Source organism: Daktulosphaira vitifoliae, unplaced genomic scaffold, assembly GCF_025091365.1.
Source record: "Daktulosphaira vitifoliae isolate Bord-2020 unplaced genomic scaffold, ASM2509136v1 Scaffold_5, whole genome shotgun sequence".
Lineage (NCBI taxonomy): Eukaryota > Metazoa > Arthropoda > Insecta > Hemiptera > Phylloxeridae > Daktulosphaira > Daktulosphaira vitifoliae.
In genome coordinates this window covers 27,520,036-27,538,693 of record NW_026099576.1, presented here as the reverse complement: position 1 = coordinate 27,538,693, position 18,658 = coordinate 27,520,036, and the positions used below count along the sequence as shown (strand labels likewise).

The 18,658-nt window shown below is 31.4% G+C and overlaps 2 protein-coding genes across 3 annotated transcripts; one reads left to right on the top strand and one right to left on the bottom strand.

Moving 5' to 3' along the window:
- The first annotated feature begins 1,636 nt into the window (after positions 1-1,636).
- Positions 1,637-2,284, top strand: LOC126908267 (uncharacterized). The gene has a single exon (XM_050690181.1). It carries the CDS (start codon positions 1,637-1,639, stop codon positions 2,282-2,284), a length of 648 nt encoding a protein of 215 aa, XP_050546138.1.
- Positions 2,285-14,938: 12,654 nt separating this feature from the next.
- On the bottom strand, positions 14,939-17,519 carry LOC126908064 (uncharacterized). Of its 2 annotated transcripts, none has more exons than XM_050689914.1 (3): positions 17,267-17,519; positions 16,699-16,837; positions 14,939-15,154 (listed from the first exon to the last, which is right to left on the bottom strand). In XM_050689914.1, exons 1-3 carry the CDS (start codon positions 17,447-17,449, stop codon positions 15,141-15,143), a joined length of 336 nt encoding a protein of 111 aa, XP_050545871.1. In that variant the 5' UTR covers positions 17,450-17,519; the 3' UTR covers positions 14,939-15,140. The 2 variants fall into 2 exon arrangements, with proteins under 2 accessions (XP_050545871.1, XP_050545870.1); XM_050689913.1 differs by lacking the exon at positions 14,939-15,154 and adding an exon at positions 16,411-16,632.
- Positions 17,520-18,658: the final 1,139 nt, after the last annotated feature.

Genomic DNA, 18,658 nt, shown 5'->3' with positions numbered 1-18,658 from the left:
GGATCGTTCCAATATACGTATTCTTTAGGTCTTTTGTTTAAAATTTTGTAGGTTAATACACCACTGACTGTTTTCGGAGGAAACAAGTTACTAATGATGTATTTATATTTATAACCTACATTACATTTCAATTTTCCATCTCGACCTAAATGGGCATTAGTGTAAAGTAGTAAAGTTTTATAATCCGATAAATCCATTTTATTGAATGAACCAACTGCAGGTTTACTTTTAAATAATAATTGATAAAGCCCATAACTTAGTGGTCGTGGTGCTAATGTCCCAACTTTAATAGTTGAAAAATCATCGGTTATTTTAACCGTAGTATTACCCATGATAAAATCATTATCTTTCACATATTTTAAACCGTAAACCGGATCCATTTCTAACAACCACTTTGAAAAATCTTCTCGCTGCATTTCACTGGAAAACGAGCGTTTAGGCTTATCGACATTTTCCGTCTTTATTTCTTCCTGAGATATAGAAGGTTCATTTTTTATTGAACTTTCCATCTTTATTTCCTCTTCCTGAGATGTAGAGGGTTCGCTAGAGCTCTGTATCATATCATTTTCTTCGGATGTAATTGGATCAGTTTTTACTATAGGACGGGCTTTGTCCAAGTGACGAAACAATGACTTTCTATGCTTTTGCTTTTCTTCCATTTCAACACGATTTTGATTAGCTATTTCTTGAAGAGGTGTCACCAGCGGTGACATATGTGTACGTACAAAATTTTCCGATTTCTCAACATTTCTATGAATTAACTGTATTTTATTTTTTATGTTTTGTTTAGAGCGTATGATTTCTTTCAACACTTTATCCGACATCTTGATATTAACTAAACATATAGCAGTATGAGTCGTCTTTTTATACTCGCGTCATTTTTATGAATATATCAAGCCCACATCGATATCGACCATTGTTGAGGTCATCATCTTTCACTATAGTAATGAAACTATATCGTCCTTTATTCCAACATTGTGAACACATTGCTTTGAATTCATTAAAACTCATATCACTGGAACAATGATCTTCATAAACGTGTTTGAGATTTGTTTCATCTTGTTTGTACAGTATAATCATATTAGTGTTATCTCTTATCAGTTGTTTTGGAATTTTAGAATACGTCTGTGTTAGGTAAAAACTATCAACACCATTGTGTCGCCCTCGGCAAAAATAAGATGTCATATGAATTTGTTTTTCACAAATCACATCATCGAATACAAATACAGAGTTTGCTTCTAATTTTTCGGGTGGTGGCACGTCTTCACTGCTGGTGAACATGGATAATTTTACCACATTATCCATAATCTCACCTAATAATTTATATTTATACTGATCCGGGGTTTTCGTGTAAACGTATAGGTGCTCGAATCGCAAACCATTTTCCTCAGTTAATAATTTAAACATAACATTTGTTTTACCACAATTCGATGGTCCACATATTATGCATCTTATTGTGTTGGGTAACAGCGGTCCATGTTTAGACTCTATGGGGTCTGTAAGATCCACGACATTATCGACTGATAGAGTATGTTTCTGTTTCTCAAAAAACATTATTAGCGCACGTTATTACTCGTCAAACGAATGAGTATAAATGATGAAAAACTCAAAAAACCTTTACAGTTATAAATTGAAAATGGTGCGAACAAGACGTGCGACAAAGCGAAGTGTAGGACGCGGTATTGTTAATTCAATAATTAATCGATTGCCTATTGAAATGCATGTTCCAGGGCATCAGTATTGCGGACCAGGCACAAAACTTAATAAAAGACTAGCACGTGGTGATCCTGGAATAAATAAACTCGATGCAGCGTGTCGTGACCATGATATTGCGTATGCAAGAACAAATGATTTATCGCAACGGCATTTGGCTGATTACGAGTTGGAAAAACGTGCTTGGGACCGCGTAAAAGCAAACGATAGTTCATTTGGAGAAAAGGCTGTTGCGTATGCTGTTACAAATACCATGAAAGCTAAAAGAAAGATTGGAATGGGTTTTGGTGGTGTACTACGAGTTGGACGTAAAGCTATGCGTAATTCAAAAGATATTAACAGTGCGGCAAACTTGGCATTAGCGGCAGCTCGTGTTGCTATAAAGGGAAAACAAAAATTTAAAACACCTCGCACTATCAAAGTACCTAAATTTGGAGGTGTGCTGCCACTCATTCCTATTTTTGCTGGACTTTCAGCTTTAGGATCGTTGGCTGGTGGAGTATCGAGTATTGTAAGAGCTGCACACGAAGTCAGAAAAAACTTAAAAAATAAAATTACAGACGCTTATTAGCGATATAATATTATGATACCTTTGATGTCTGACATATGCTTACCTAAGCGTCTGCTAGTCGATGATAAAATTCTTAGAAAATGTTGGGTTTCATCCTCTCCCTCCCCCCGCATTAGATTAGTTTACATAAGGTTTCGTCCTCCCATTGCATTATGTTAGTTTACGTTGGGTTTCATCGTTCTCCCCCACCATTACATTAGGTTAGTTTACGTTAGATTTAATCCCCCCGTACACTTCCTCCACCGCAAGGAAGGTGAGTGGGTGAGGCGGGGGGGCCAGATCTCTCCAAATTACCCTACTTACGGATTTTTTTCTTTCTTTCTTATGTGATCATAAGTGCGTTCAAAAGAATTAAGAGCAACTTTGAATTGTGTATGATATAATCATCTTTAATTGCAACTTATTAATATTTTAATTATTTTCGTTGATTATTTCACGTGAAGTTATTTATTATTATTATTATTATTGTTTTTTTTCTCTATTAATTAATTTTAATTGACCGTGATTTGGTGTTAATAGCGCGGCAATAGTAAGCTCGTTTCTGGTTTTTTTTTTTTTTTTTTTTTTTATAATGGTATTTTGTGTAATTGATAAAAATGTTATTTTCATGTGAATAAAAACAGATCGGAACGCGATATGCGAAATTTTATTAGAGCTCGAACGACCGCGATTTTAGCGAGGGATACTGTTGTCGCTCGAATCCGATCCATCGTCGACATGTCTGCGGCTTTAGACACTCAACCAGCACTCGTGCCGCGTTTTTTAGTTGCCGCTAATGATCTGGAAACATTATGGAAGAGCTTTCTTGGGGCGAATCAAGAAGTATTGGACGCGATGCTAGATTTAGACTGTACGAATGAATTTTCTATAACTCCCGAGTCAGAGGTTCGTCAATTATTTGTTATCGCGGTCAGTGTTGTCGAACAATATAAACCATCAGGTGCCATCGAACAAGAAAAAATTAATGGTTCTAATAATTTAAATGATTCACCACGGTCTAACCTGATTCCACTTGATTCACATATGTCTGATAGCCTCGTAACGCCTACGGGGCATTCAGATAATGTAGTTTCTCAGTCTATTACCACTGCCACGACTAGCACTGGTGGTCCCAATTTATCCATATGCAACAATAATATCGGATCACTCGGATCGCGGTTACCGGAAATTCCATTGCCCTCTTTTAGTGGTGACATTCTTGGGTGGCCGGTTTTCCGGGATCGATTTACCGCATTAGTGGTCTGCCGGCAAGACTTGTCTGACATCGAGCGTTTTTATTATTTGTTGGGCTGCCTTCGTGGTGAAGCTTTGATAGCAGTTAGGAATATTACGGTCTCTGAACGTAATTATGCGTTGGCCTGGTCTACATTAACCCATCGTTTCGATAAACCCAGATAATTAGCTACACTTATCGTTGAGAAGCTCATCTGTACACCACCTCAATCGCACGAGAGTTTAGACGGGCTGAGAGAGTTCTTAAATTTGTTCTCAGACAATGTATTTATGCTTCAATCGTTAGAAGTACCAGATTTAGGGGAATTTTTGTTGTTCTTTTTATCTATGCAGTGTTTACCAGTAGCTACTAGAAAGGGTTTTGAAGCTGTCAACAATCAGATGTTTCCAAAATTAGCCGATATTGTGTCTTATGTGCTTAATAGATTGTCCCTTTTAGAGGTGGTCAATATGTCTGGTGGGTCACGTCAAGTTTCTAACTCGGCTACATCAAAGTATGCGTCTGCAACACGCCGTGGGGATCGAAAGACTAAGGCTTCGCTGGTCACGTCACGGCCTAGTGGTTCCGCGTCGGACAATTGTTTATTTTGTAATGGAAGGCATGAGTCTGTTAGTTGTAACAAATTTTTAAATATGTCAGTCGAAGATCGCTTTAAGATAGCACGGGATAAACGAGTATGCTTCCGATGTCTTAATTTCAAACAGTGGTCCACTCATTGTAAAGCTTTCAAGCCGTGTGATCGTTGCTCGGGTCGTCATCATTCTCTTCTACATCGAGAACGTGAAGTGGGGCAAAATAGTCCTATCGCTCCGGAGACCTCTCTAGTTAATTCGTCTAGTCAACATACTGTTCTATTGGGGACGGATTTGGTGCATATAAAGGATCGCGCAGGTTGTATGCATTTGGTGCGGGCGTTGATTGATTCCGCTTCTCAAGTGAGCACCATCACAATGTCATGTGTAGATCGGCTAGGATAACAGCGTTCTAAGTGGACGGTTCCATTGACGGGCTTGTCAGGAGTTCCCGTTCCAAGCATCAGCGGAATGGTAGAGTGTTGTGTGACCCCGAGATACAACGTGGACCATTGTCTAACGGTTAAGACCTGGATTTTACCCAAAATTACGGGTTCTATGCTGTCAACATTAGTAGCATCACATACAAAGGACCAATTTTCTCATCTGGCCCTAGCAGACCCCTCGTACGATCGTCCGGCAACAATTGACTTGTTACTCGGTGCGGACATCTTTGCCTAAAACATGGATGGAAAACGTTTTAGTTTTGATGATTCATCTCCAGCAGCATTCGGGTCATTATTTGGATGGATTATAATCGGACTCATCAATCACTCTACAGTCCAATTTAGCATGCCTTACGGTGTCTTTGAAAAATATGGTTCAGCGATTTTGGAGGTTGGAAGAGCCGGAGTTAGCTCTATCTACTTTCACTGCCAATGGTCGATGTGAAGGTATCTACTGTGCAGAGCGCGTACGTAATGACCAGGTACGTTTTTCTGTTCTTCTGCCGTTTCTAACGGAACCAGCTCCGGATCCCGACAAGTAGCTTTACGTCGTTTCCAAAATCTAGAACGTAAACTAACCTAAGTTAGCCGAAGAATATTATGCGTTCATGCGCGACTACCAGCAATTGGGCCATATGTCCATTGCGACTACCCCTGGAGTGTATTGCATTCCCCATCACCCAGTGTATGCAGGATCACCAGCGACAAGTAAACTACGTGTGGTGTTCGATGCGTCGGCTACGTCCGGATCTGAAAGTTCTTTAAATCAGTGTCTCTATACCGGACCCAAGCTACAACAGGACATCGTTGATATTTTATTGCGGTTCCGTATTTATGAATATGCGTTTACAGCAGACGTATGTAAAATGTACAGGCAGATTTTGGTGCTTCCAGAATACCGGAAGACAACACATATTTTGGAGACCATCCCCATTGGATAAAATTGAGGAATTTGAACTCAACATGGTAACTTATGGTACAAATTGTGCTCCGTTCCTTGCATTGCGAGTCTTACAGGATATTGCGGAACAGGAGTGCGCTGACTGACCACAGGTTCGTAATGCGTTGTGTGGGCGCATCCAGTACTTCTGAATTGCTACAATTTCAATCTGATTTGCAGTTGGTGCTTGATTAGAATTGAAAAAATGGTCTAGCAATTCCGTCCAGGTGCTATCGACCGTGTTGCCCGGAAAATAGAGCGGTCACGGCTGTAAACTTTGATGACCACGATGGTGGCTTATTTAAGGTTCTCGGCTTGCAGTTGCAGTCGTATAAAGATGTGTTCGAGTTCAAAGTACAGTTTTCATCCAAGGCTATCACTAAACGTTCCGTTCTATCGGCCATAGCACAAATTTTTGACCCCCTAGGTTTCATTGCCCCGGTGGTATTTCATGCAAAGCATATTTTACAGCTCGTTTGGAAAACTGAATTAAATTGGGATGACCCGCTACCACAGGACTTGGCCGGTAGATGGCAAGCGTTCGTTGAGGATCTTAACGCGCTAACTAACATTCAGATACCCAGACACGTATCTGTATTCGGGTGTATTCAATTATGTGGATTTTGTGATGCGTCAGAGAGAGGTTATGACGCTGTCATTTATATCCGTAGTCGGTCGGCTGATGGCTCATACACCACGTCGCTAGTAGGTACGAAAAGAAGATGGCACCCATGAGGGCAACCACCATGCCCAGGTTAGAGTTGTGTGCTGCTTTATTATTGGCTCTATGGATCGCTAGAGTTCAGAAGTCGCTGGAAAATATGGTTGTGGTGGAAGATGTTTTTGCGTGGTCCGATTCTCAAGTGGCGTTGTCTTGGATTATCAAACCCCACTCAACATTTAAGGTATTTGTATCAAATCGTGTCCATCAGGTTCAGCAATATATACCTAAGTGCGTTTGGAGATACGTGCCGTCCGAATCCAACCCGGCGGACTGTGCTTCTCGTAGCCTGCTACCTTCGGAAATACTTCATCACACTTTATACTGGTCTGGCCCAAACTTCCTCAGTCAGCCAGAAGATACGTGGGAAAATCCACTACAGCATTTGTTGCCCGATGAGCATTTACCGGAATCCAAAGCAGTCTCTCTAGCCACTACAGTTGACGTCGAACCTGAATGGTTCACACGTTTCTCTTCTTACACTCAGCTGATCTACGTAACTTCATGGATGCGGCGGTTTATTGGACGATGTCGGGGAGTATCCACACGGTTACCTGAGCAACGCTGAATTACATGACACCCTTGTCATCATTGTGACTTCGTCCCAAAGGTGCACTTTGAATAGTTTATTCAACGACTTGCATCATCGGCGATTGCCATAACGAACCTTCGTCGGGCTTCGGCCATTTATTGACTCTGACGGAGTGATGCGCGTAGGTGGTCGACTAAGCAATGCATTAATGCCCGTGTCACAACGACAACCCATTCTACTAGCAAAAACGTCTTACCTGTCAGTACTCATCGCACGTCATTGGCATATTGTAACTTGTCATTCAGGTCCAAGGGTCATCACCGCCTTGATTAGCCGCCAGTTTTGCATCATGTCAATACGAGTCGTCATCCGCAAGATAATTGGATCATGCACTAGATGTGTCAGAACCATCGCTCAGGTACCACATCCCGTCATGGCTGATCTTTCAGCTTCAAGAGTCTATTAGGAGTCCGGTGGCAAACAAACACATTATTTAATAATTGACAATTACTAAGGCTGTCGAATTTGATATAGTGCGATATTAGATTATCCGTAAAAAGATATTTGACATTTTTTGTAAGATGAATAAATTGGTACAATGTGATAAATTATATAATTATTAATACTACTTAACGGTAACTTAATTAAAAAATTAGTTTATTATTATTATATATAGTTTTAATTTCTAAAATTTTATACATTTCGTTAATGTTATCAAGGTTTACATTTATTGGTACTTAAAGGTTATTAGGTATTTTAATTAAAATATGGTTTAAAAATTGTTCTGGTTTTATTACTATAGGATGTAATTGATTCCTCTGAGAAAAAATAATGGCTAAAATTAATTTACTTATGGTTTTATCTAGAGATATAATATTATTCTCAACTAAGGATTGTGTAATTATAATATTTTCAAAATCTACCGAATCAGCTGTAATATTCTGTAAGCCAGATATGGACTGGGAGATTTTTGCTAAATTGTTATCAAATATTATTTTATTTTCATTAAACGAATTAATAGACTCATTGAAGTTAGAAACCGTGCTATTTATAATAGAAACTTGGTCGTGGACTACTCTTAAAATATCCTTTTCATCGTTATCAAGTTTATTAATCATATTGTCATACCGTTTGACGTCGTCGGCGTCAGAGTTACCAAAAAGCCATTTAATCGCGCTTCCTGCACGTTCCCAAGATCTCTTTACCTTATGATGAAGAGTTAAGTGTTTAATGTCTTTTATTTGAACCCTAACATTATCAGCCATACTTTCGAGAATTTTATAATTTTTTGTTATTAAATAATTCTTATTGCTTATAGTTCCTACGTTTGTTAACATACTATTTATGTCTATAATTTTACTTTCTAATGATTTTATATTTATGTAAGATGTAAAAGTCTAGTAATTATCATAGATTTTAGCTTTTCCAAGTTTTTTGTATTGTATTCCGGGGCTTTTACTTAAATCTATAATTTTATAATTAATTGTTTCCAGGGTTTGTGAAGTCGTACACTCCATTGTCCTAAAAAAAAATATTATTTGTTTTAATTATAAGAGGATGATAAGAAATTTTGAAGTAAGGTTAATGTAGGTTTAAATTTTTTATATTAATATTATTAATTTCTTTAGAAAAGTATTTTTTTAATCTGTCGGTATGTACCTTAACATTTTTATTTCCTATTTTAATAGTAGCATTAACATTATTATTTAATTCGATTATTTCATATGGACCTTTGAATTTTGGACTGAGTTTGCTCGTTGACGATTCGTGTTTTAATAATACTAAATCATTTATTTTAAGAATTTCTTTTTCATTTTTAATTTTTGAGTCGTAGTTTTTTTTATAATTTTCTTTATTTTTAATTTGATTTTGCCGAGCGATTTGATGGGAAGTATTTAATTTTAATTTTAAATCATCTAAAAAGTCATCGTATGAATATTTAAATTCTGGTGATTCTCTATTAGAAGTTGGTATTCTAATTGTTCTACCAAACATAAGTGTTGCAGGCGGGTAATTTGTAGCATTGTGTACCATTGTATTATAAGAAAACATTGCTGTGTCTAGATATTCATCCCAATTTAAGTTATTATCAACAAAATTCCTTAAATAATTTCGAATAACTTGGTGACTACGCTCTAGAGAACCGTTAAATTGTGGTCTGTAGGCAGTGGTATTTATTTTTTTTATTTTAAAGATTTTACACATATTTTTAATAATGTTAGATAAAAAATCAGCGCCTTGATCAGAAAGAATATATTTTGGAATACCAAACATACAGATATATTTATAAGCTAAAACTTTTGCTATAGAATCGGCTGAGTGTCTTGTAGGGGTTACGCGAAAATAAATTTACTTAAATCGTCCTGGATTGTTAAAATATATTTGTTACCATTTTCTGTCATATTAAGAGCACCAACGATATCAACAGAAATTTTTTCAAGGACTTTATTTGACGTTGTTGTGATACACATGGGATTTTTATGTTTTTTAAATGTTGCTTTATTTTTTTGGCAAAGATCGCAAGTTTTTATAAAAATTTTTACATCTTTTCTCATTTTTTCCACTTGTAACCTAATTGATTTAGTTTTTTCATTGTTTTAGAGATACCAAAATGACCTCCAATAGGGCTTGAATGTATTTCATTTAATAATATATTTTTATCATACGTTTTTAAATGTATGTCGTCATTTTGACCTAACTCTATTTTTATGTTAGATCCTTTAAAAATATACCTGAGTAAGGATTTAACTGTTTCCAATTAATATTAATTTTACTTAATAATAATTCTTTTAGAGTTTCCACATTTAGAAATAGTCTAGGGAAATCGTAAGAATCAAAAAAGTGTAATTTATGATAAACGAGTATATAATTATTTTCTAATGTGATTTCATTCTGATTAACTTTTATTTGAGGATTAATAATATTTTTAAATTCAAATTTATCGTTAATTTTTACGGGACAAAATAATACTATATTCTTAATTTTAGTAGTTCTAATTGTATCATTAGAATCTATGATATTTTTATTTAAAATTAGTTGTTTATTTTGAACATCTATAAAATTATTGTAGCTATTTATTTTTAGTATGTCATTATTAGGTTCGTTTTTATTACTATTATTAATTAATTCATTTAAATATTCCGCTGGTCTAGAGAGTGCATCAGCGTTTGTATTATTAACTCCTTTTTTATAAATAATTTCAAAATTAAAATCTAATAATTTCAATCTCCATCTCATAAGTCTTGAGTTAGGATCCTTTAAATTAAAAAGCCATAGTAAACATTTGTGATCTGTCTGAATTTTAAACTTAATACTATACAAATATGGCCTAAAATGTTTAGTAGCCCAAACAATAGCAAGAAGTTCTTTTTCAGTGACCGTATAAGATATTTCATTTTTATTTAATATACGAGGAGCATATGCAATGGGCAAATCATTAGGTATATCACCTTGACTAAGTACCACTCCAATTGCATAATTACTCGCGTCTGTTGTTAAAATAAATTCTTTATTAAAATTTGGTTATTGTAATATTGGTTCAGTTATTAAAATTTCTTTTAAATTATTAAACGCTTTAATTTGTTCAAAACCCATTTTAAATTCTATGTTTTTGGAAAGTAAAGATGTTAAAGGGCGAGCTATTTTAGAAAAATTTGGTATGAACCTTCTATAATTACCGGCTAAACCAAAAAATTATTTAATATCTTTAACACATTTTGGAATAGGAAAATTTTTTACTGACTCGATTTTATTTGGATTAGGTTTAACACCTGATTCAGAAATTATATGTCCTAAGTAAGCAATTTCTTTTTTTAAAAATTCGCATTTATCCGGTTGTAGTTTTAAATTAGCGTTTCTTAAGGCAAGAAATACATCTGTTAATTTATTATTATGATCTAATAAGTTTTTACCATATATAATAATATCGTCCATATAGACAAAGCATTTAATTCCTAAAAGTGAGGCAAGAACATTATTAATAAGACGTTGTAAAGCTGCTGGGGCTTCTTTTTTTCCAAAAGGTAAACGAGTGTATTGATAATGTTCGTTACCTGAACTAAAAGCGGTTTTAGGAGCATCATTAGGATGTAATTTAATTTGATGAAAACTTGATACTAAATCTAAAGTAATAAAATAAGATGCATTACCTAGTTGATCTAAAATTTCATTAAAATTTGGAAGAGGATCGCCTACGGTTATTTCGTTAAGTTTTCGAAAATCTATAACTATACGCCATTTCTTTTTACCTGATGCGTCTGATTTTTTGGGGACCACCCATAAAGGTAAGTTCCGAGGACTATTTGACTTTTCAATGATAACTTGATCTAAAAGATTTTTAAGTTGTCTATCAACTTCTTCTTTGTGACAGTTGGGGTATCGGTATTGTTTTATATTGATGGGATGAGCGTTAGGTGTAATAATTTTATATACGGTTTCATTAGTGTAAGAGAGTTTATCATCCGGTAAGAAAAATATATCATTAAATTGATTGCATAAATTATTAATAGACGATTTTTCTTCGTCATTTAAATGATCCAACCTAAGGTTTTGATTTAAAAGAGTTAATCTATTATTATTATTATTGTTATTAGCATTATTACAATTGGTAGTATTTACATTTATGAGCTCGAAATCTTGTGGTAGAGAATCAAATTTAATATTATTAATAGAAATTGAAACGTCTTCTTCTGATGTATTTAAAATCGGTACAAATGTATAATTGTTTTTAATTTGCGTTATACAAGTTCCAATCAAAATGTTTTCGTTAATTACTATTAGGTCATATATAATACCGGTTGTGTCATTAGTGTGAATAGTTTTTACTTTAATGATAGATTCTGACAAGCCTTTAATCGAGTAATTATTAGTAAGAGAAAGGTCTATTATGTCAATTTTTTCGTGAAAATAGAATTTTAATTCTTTTTTACCTAAATCAATAATTTAAAAGACATAGATCTTTTTCAACTGCACTTTTGAAAATGTTCCGGAAATACTGCGTCCTTTAAACATATATCAAATCAAAGGTTATGTTATATACTATCAAATGAAAAAAAAAAATTTGTCCCGACATCTTATCTTCTATGTGCAAATGGCTGTCGAAAATTTAAAAAAAAATGTAATGTTTGCGATAAAAATTACATTTTATCGGGATGTTTTTTGTACTTAAAACTGCCATAACTTTTTCAAAAATGAACAAATGAAAATAATATTTTTTTGTATTGAAACCTTAGATATTTCCCTTTCATTTGATATAATTTTTTTTGAAAATCTAACACTTATTCTGCTCACTGGGAGGATTTAAAATAGTAACTTTTTTACAAAAAATAACTTTTTCAACTTAATTTTTGAAAATGTTCCGGAAATACTGCGTCCTTTAAACATATATAAAATTAAAGCTTATTTTATGTACTACAAAATGAAAAAAAAAAATTTGTCCCGACGATCTATCTTCTATACGCAAATGGCTACCATATTGAAAAATATACTATTTTTGTATGATAATTATGGGTTTTGTATTTTATTTTAATAGAAGTTGATGTTGCTTTTGCAATTATCCATCAATTTTTTAAAATTAAACACTATCTACAGATTTGCATCGAAGCGTTTCTTATGATAGTGATTTTAATCACTGTCAGATTAAATCTATACTAGACCCTACTATGCAATGTCTCCACTATGCCACCGTTTTTTTTTTTAATTTGATATTCACTTTTACCCAGTGTAGCCAAACATTGAAAAATAAGGCTAGAGTATTAATGTATTGAGAAACCAAGGAAACAATGTAGATGGTAAAATTATTTATTTATCCTATTAACTATTCAATTTTTTCTTATAATTCAGTTCAAAATTCTATTATACATCTAGTATGTATACCTAGTAAAATACCTATTAAACTTAATGGTATACATGTATATTTTTTTAAAAATCTGATCCTTTACTAGCTCACGGAGGGGGATTCAAAATGGCAACTTCTCTAACGAGTATGAAGCTACCAATTCGCGGTCCACCAACTTCTTATCACTAACAAATATTGGTTACCCTTCGGTTACCGATATTTTATAGAGTATAACGCTTTTCCTTACCGATAGATGTAGACACATAATACCAAAAAGCATATATTAAACGCATTTACCAATCATACACACAACAAACATTTGTCGGCCGGTGGGAGTATATATACAATTACTATCGTATACACCGCCGTACCAACTCGGATAATTGTGAACGACCACTGCATTTAACAACTAAACATTTAATATTATATTTTAGAGTATTTTATAAGCTTTCTGAATATGTATAGAAAATAACTGGACTCGTGTCAGAACATTGTCAAAATCGTAAATTACTGACGCCGAGTTGTTGCGTTAATACGCTACCAACAGTAATTGGTTGCGAATTGGTGAATGTTCCGAGACGAGTCCAGATATTTTCTATACATTTTCTGAAAGCTTATAAAAAACTCTATAAGTGGTGTGAAAAGCTAACGGGTGAAACGTGCAGGTATAACTGAATATTGCAAATAAAGACCGCGAAAATTACTTTTGGTAGCGTATAAACGCACCAACTCGGGCACAGTAATTTGTTATTTTGACAATGTTCCGAGACGAGTCCAGATATTTTCTATACATATTCTGAAAGCTTATAAAAAAACTCTATATTATAATATCAAATGCTAAGTTGTTAAATGCAGTGGTCGTTCACAATTATTCGAGTTGTTACGGTGGTGTATACGATAGTAATTGTACATATACTCCCACCGGCCGACAGATCTTTGTTGTGTGTATGATTGGTAAATGCGTTTAATATATGCTTTTTGGTATTATGTGTCTACATCTATCGGTTAGAAAAAGCGTTATACTCTATAAAATATCGGTAACTGAAGGGTAACCAATATTTGTTAGTGATAAAAAGTTGGTGGACCGCGAATTGTTAGCTTCACACTCATCTTTTCTACAAAAAATTAAATTTAGAAAATGTTCCGGAAATAATGACACATTTAATAAATTATAGAAATAATAAGTCTCGAATGATAATTACTTGGATGCAGCAATTTATACAATTAACAATAATTATTTATTATAAATGTAATTTAAATTTTTTTATATATACTCACTATGTCTATGCATTCTGAAGAAGATTTAATTAAAAATTAGAGTTGTTAGTTGACAATATGTCATTTCTGTTGATCTTCAACAAAACTATTATCTAACTAAATCTGATATATATGTATGTACAATTAAATTTTTAAGAAATAAATAATCTTATAAGTCATATTTTCTTTTTATTAAAATGTCAATATTTTAAAAGTTACATAATTATTCTTTTATTTTAAATCTTTATTTGAAAATTTTTTATCTTTGACAAATATTCTTGTTTTGTTTTCGTTTTTTTAAACATTTAAAAGATTTAACTAAATTTTTTTTATAAAACTTGTTTGATTTACTGTGGCAGATTTCGGTAAGATTACCTAGGCGTGGTTATAAGGGGAGACAGGCCTTCCCAAAATTAAAATTACTTTCTAAAAACAGTTGTCTTTCAGAAAAATAGTTATTATTTTTACAGAAATAGAAAATGCTACTACCTGGGGATCTATTTTTTAATCATTTGTTCATGAACACGTTCGGACCGTATGAAATATTGAAGGGACGACCGTTTAGAACATTAGAAAACGTTCGTTGACAACGGTTGTTAAAAACCATCCAATAGCGAACGGACGGTCATTTATAACAATAAAAAGGTTTTACCCTTATGCTTACCTTTTAGGTAAACATATTTACTTAAAATACAATTTAAAATTAACATCGTATATTATTAGTTATATTAATTAATAATATAAAAATAAATAAATAAAATAAAATATATGTAGCACTTTATTTTCGATAATTTTAGTATTGTTGTTTAAAGTGCATTAATAATTTTTAATTTAACATGTGTGCAATTGTACATACTTTTTTTTAGAATTTGTGTAATTAAATTATTTATTAATTTTGGTGAATTACTTAAACTAAATTCACATCAAGTGAATTAAAACTAACAAATTATAAATGTATGTTTTAGCAATAAATTATTATTACTTAAAAAATAATATATTAATTAAAAATAAATATTTTAATTATAAAAATCAAATTGATAAATTTAAAATTCAAAATATTTATTTACATTATTACAATAAATTGCAAACAATCGTGGAACTTAAAGGTTCATCGAACATACCTAGAAGGTCGTATACCTAATAGAACAATAGAATCTGTTTGATGAACATTTATGTTCGTGGAAATATAGAATTTTGACCTTATACCTAATAAAACAATAGAATCCGTTGATTTCGATGATTCAAAAGTAGGCCCTCTGCTTGACAAATCAGGAAACGAGGATTACATGCAAACATAACTCATGTTGACAACATGAAATCAATCAAGGATTGCTGTAGAAGTGTAATTTAAATTAATTCAGTTGAGTAATGCCGAAAAATTATGTAAGTTCATCTTAACATTACATTTATAATTTATATTATACATTTTATGTATAGAGAGATGCAATTTCATTAATAGTTATTGATATAAACGTATTTATATAAAGGCATTCATGTAATATTTAACTGCAATTGGCTCAATTTGACATTGAGCCAATGTCATATTTATGTTTATTTTGAGGTAGATTAGCGTTTTTAAGATCTTATTAGCTTCCCTGGTTTAATTAATTAATTACATTAAAGTTGTTTAATCACGCATTTGAATAAATTTCTCATTATTCATAGACCCCGATTTAAAACGTTTTTTGCTAGTATGCAAAAAAATGTACATTGAAAAAATCGTGATGCGTCAAACAGTGTACTGTAGAGTTGAATATCATACTTAGAAAATAAAGTTAAACGGTCTAAAAATAATAAGTTATTAAATTTGTGATACGAAGTGATACTAATAGCTATTCTGATAAATGTGAAAAAATAATTTAGAACTCAATTTAAATTTAAGTAATGAATTCATTTTGTTAACTTTATTTAAATTAATTTATATTTAATATTGTGTTTGCTATAGATGTTCAAAATGCTGTCCTTATTACTTTTAAGTATAATCTTAATTTTAAATCAGTTTAATGAATATTTTTGAATACTAATAATTATGTTTATAATAATAATTATTATTATATATTAACCTTGTTGCAGCTCTCTTATTTTTCTTACTTTCGATGAAGCAAGACCTATTATTTATTTTTTCTTCATTATTGTAAAACGACATCTTTAATATTTTAATTATTAATAGGTAAATTAAAATAAAATAAAACTAATTAATAAAAAAAATAACTTAAAAATATGTAAAATATAAAGTTTGCTATTGAATGTGACTAAGTAATGAATTTATAAAAAATAAACTGTAGTTTACTTTAAAACTAAAAGATAAATCTATAAAAGCATAAAAGAGTTCCAATCTGACTATGTGTTACACATTCAGATTTTATTTTNTAAAAGAGTTCCAATCTGACTATGCGTTACACATTCAGATTTTATTTTTTTTAGATTATTGTATTATGTGAAGTCAATCTGAAAACCTTAAAATTGAAAATAGTATTATAAGTGTATACCTAAATAGTTTTGTAAATAACATAGTAGATAGAAACTTAAAAGAATATTCTTATTTTTCTAGTAGTTAAATTATAAAAATAAGCGATTTGTTCCTGGAATCTTTTGTTATTATATTGGTAATGTTATTATTATTATTTTTTGTTTTTTGATAATACATAAAAAAGTAACCCATGAAAATTCGTTTTTTAGTTAATTTAATGATTATTTCTTTTTATTGTTACTACTAGAAAAACATGTTAATTAGAAGCACAAGTCCTCATCTACATGCATAATTTTTTCAGAGTGCCGCAAGGAGCCCAATGAACTCGTACTTAAAATTCCTTAAAACAATAAATAAAAAATTGCTATTAAAATTACTATCAATTAGAAGAACTTGTGTTACATACTTTTATTTTCTTGTGCTGTAGAAATAGTCTGGTTGACCTGACTAGTAGTTTCATTTTTAATAAAATTAGATGGCCAACATTTTGGAATGAGATACAACATCTTGTGTTGGGTTTTTCGGTCAGTTGTACAGCATCGAATCTAAATATTTTCAAGAATGATTTATGCATGTAATTTATAAATAAGAAGATTACTATAAAATAAAAAGTGGACCTTGTATAGTTACTCTATAACCAAAAAAATAGAGTTATATCAAACAAGTCATAGAGGACTTGAATTGATTGCTTATTCATGGAGGACTACTTAAAAAAATATTTAATAAGATATTGGTTGCAAAATTTTGGTTAAAGACTACCTGTAGGTAAACCCTATGACATTGGAAAGATTTTAAAAGATTGCAAGGATGGATTTAAGCAGATGTTATATTCAAGCTTTAAGGGTTAATAGCCTATGTATGATCATAATATACGTATAATTTTATAATTAAATTATTAAACATTATACTTATTATAAAGTATATCAGGTCAATCTATACATTTATACAAGAAAAATATACTTAAAAACATTTACCTCGCCATTTTTTGTCCAATACGCATATCTAGATTTTGCTTTCTTAATAATATTAAAATCATCCATGTTTTCTATTTTAATATTTTTAATAATTTCTTGAAAATTTGAATGTTGCAGACACCACCATGCAGAACAGATTTTCTGGTGAAGAACCAATAATATTTTAAATGTACATACATTCATATACGTTTCACATTTTTATGTATAATTTATTTACATACATATGTACATATGTATGTAATTTTCTAACAATCAAGCCAGCAATCAATGTTAATATAAAGTAATAATGAGAATTAATACACAATTCATTGGCTAGATCATAAATAGGGTTTATTTTTGCATATACATATAATGTATAATGTATAATAGTACTTATGGTACAACAATGCCCATAAGATATAGAAACTTTTTTTTCATAGCATGTAATAGTACATTAAAAACATCTATAAAATATATTACATTTGATATAACTGAGTTAAAAAAAATGTTATGCTAACTTAGTCAATGTGATTTGTGAAACTAGATAATTTTAAATATTGATCAACAAATAAAAGCAAATTTCTAAACATATGTTCATTGTAAATTGTATGTATATTTTTTATTAGTAATTTTTAATAATATTCTACAGAGTGATCGGTTTATCATAAGCCACTTGATTACTCGAAAATAAATATATTGGAAAAATTATTTTTTATTTTTTTAGTTACATTTTGTTAATTTTTTGTTTAATATACTTATACTGTTTAGTATACTTATTAGGATAATATCTAATAAGTTATAGGGTTGTCAATTTTTTTAAAGGTAACAACATACATATTTAATTAACTTATAAAACAGAAAATTATCTAATTAAGAAAATGACTGATGGATAACAACTTTTGGACATTATTTTAATTTTTATATCTAGGCAGAACGAAGAGTATGGCCGGTAAATGACTAGTTCTAAAAAAAGGAGCACCCACTCCTCATCTCCAGTCATTACTTTACATTGTTAATAATTTCTGAAATACTGTTAGTTATAATAGTTAGAAATACTGAAAGTTGTTATCGACCCGTAATTTACTTAATTAGATAATTTTTTATTTTATAAGCCATTTTATTATATGCGCTATTTTATAATTTAATTAAATATGTATGTTACCATTTAAAAAAGTTGACACTCCATTAAGTTTGTAACTAAAAGAAAGAAACTATCATTTTTCTTATTAATTTATTATTTTATTTTTCTGTATTGTATTTATTTGGTGACTAAACAAGTGGTTTATGATAAACCAATAACTCTGTATATTTTTATATTAATTAGTATTTTTAACTTAAACAAAAGTTATTAGCTTCGATGCGAAGCTGAGAAGGTATTATTTTACTATGATGTGTTTTTTTTTTTTTTTTTTG

Bases quoted from the DNA above. Each gene is read 5' to 3' on its own strand.
- LOC126908267 (XM_050690181.1), top strand. From the start codon at position 1,637: ATGGTGCGAACAAGACGTGCGACAAAGCGAAGTGTAGGACGCGGTATT.
- LOC126908064 (XM_050689913.1), bottom strand. From the start codon at position 17,449: ATGAATGTATGTACATTTAAAATATTATTGGTTCTTCACCAGAAAATC. The intron at 16,838-17,266 runs GTAAATGTTTTT...GAAAATATTTAG, and splicing joins ATTGGACAAAAAATGGCGAG to ATTCGATGCTGTACAACTGA. The intron at 16,633-16,698 runs GTATGTAACACA...TATTGTTTTAAG, and splicing joins TACAGCACAAGAAAATAAAA to GAATTTTAAGTACGAGTTCA.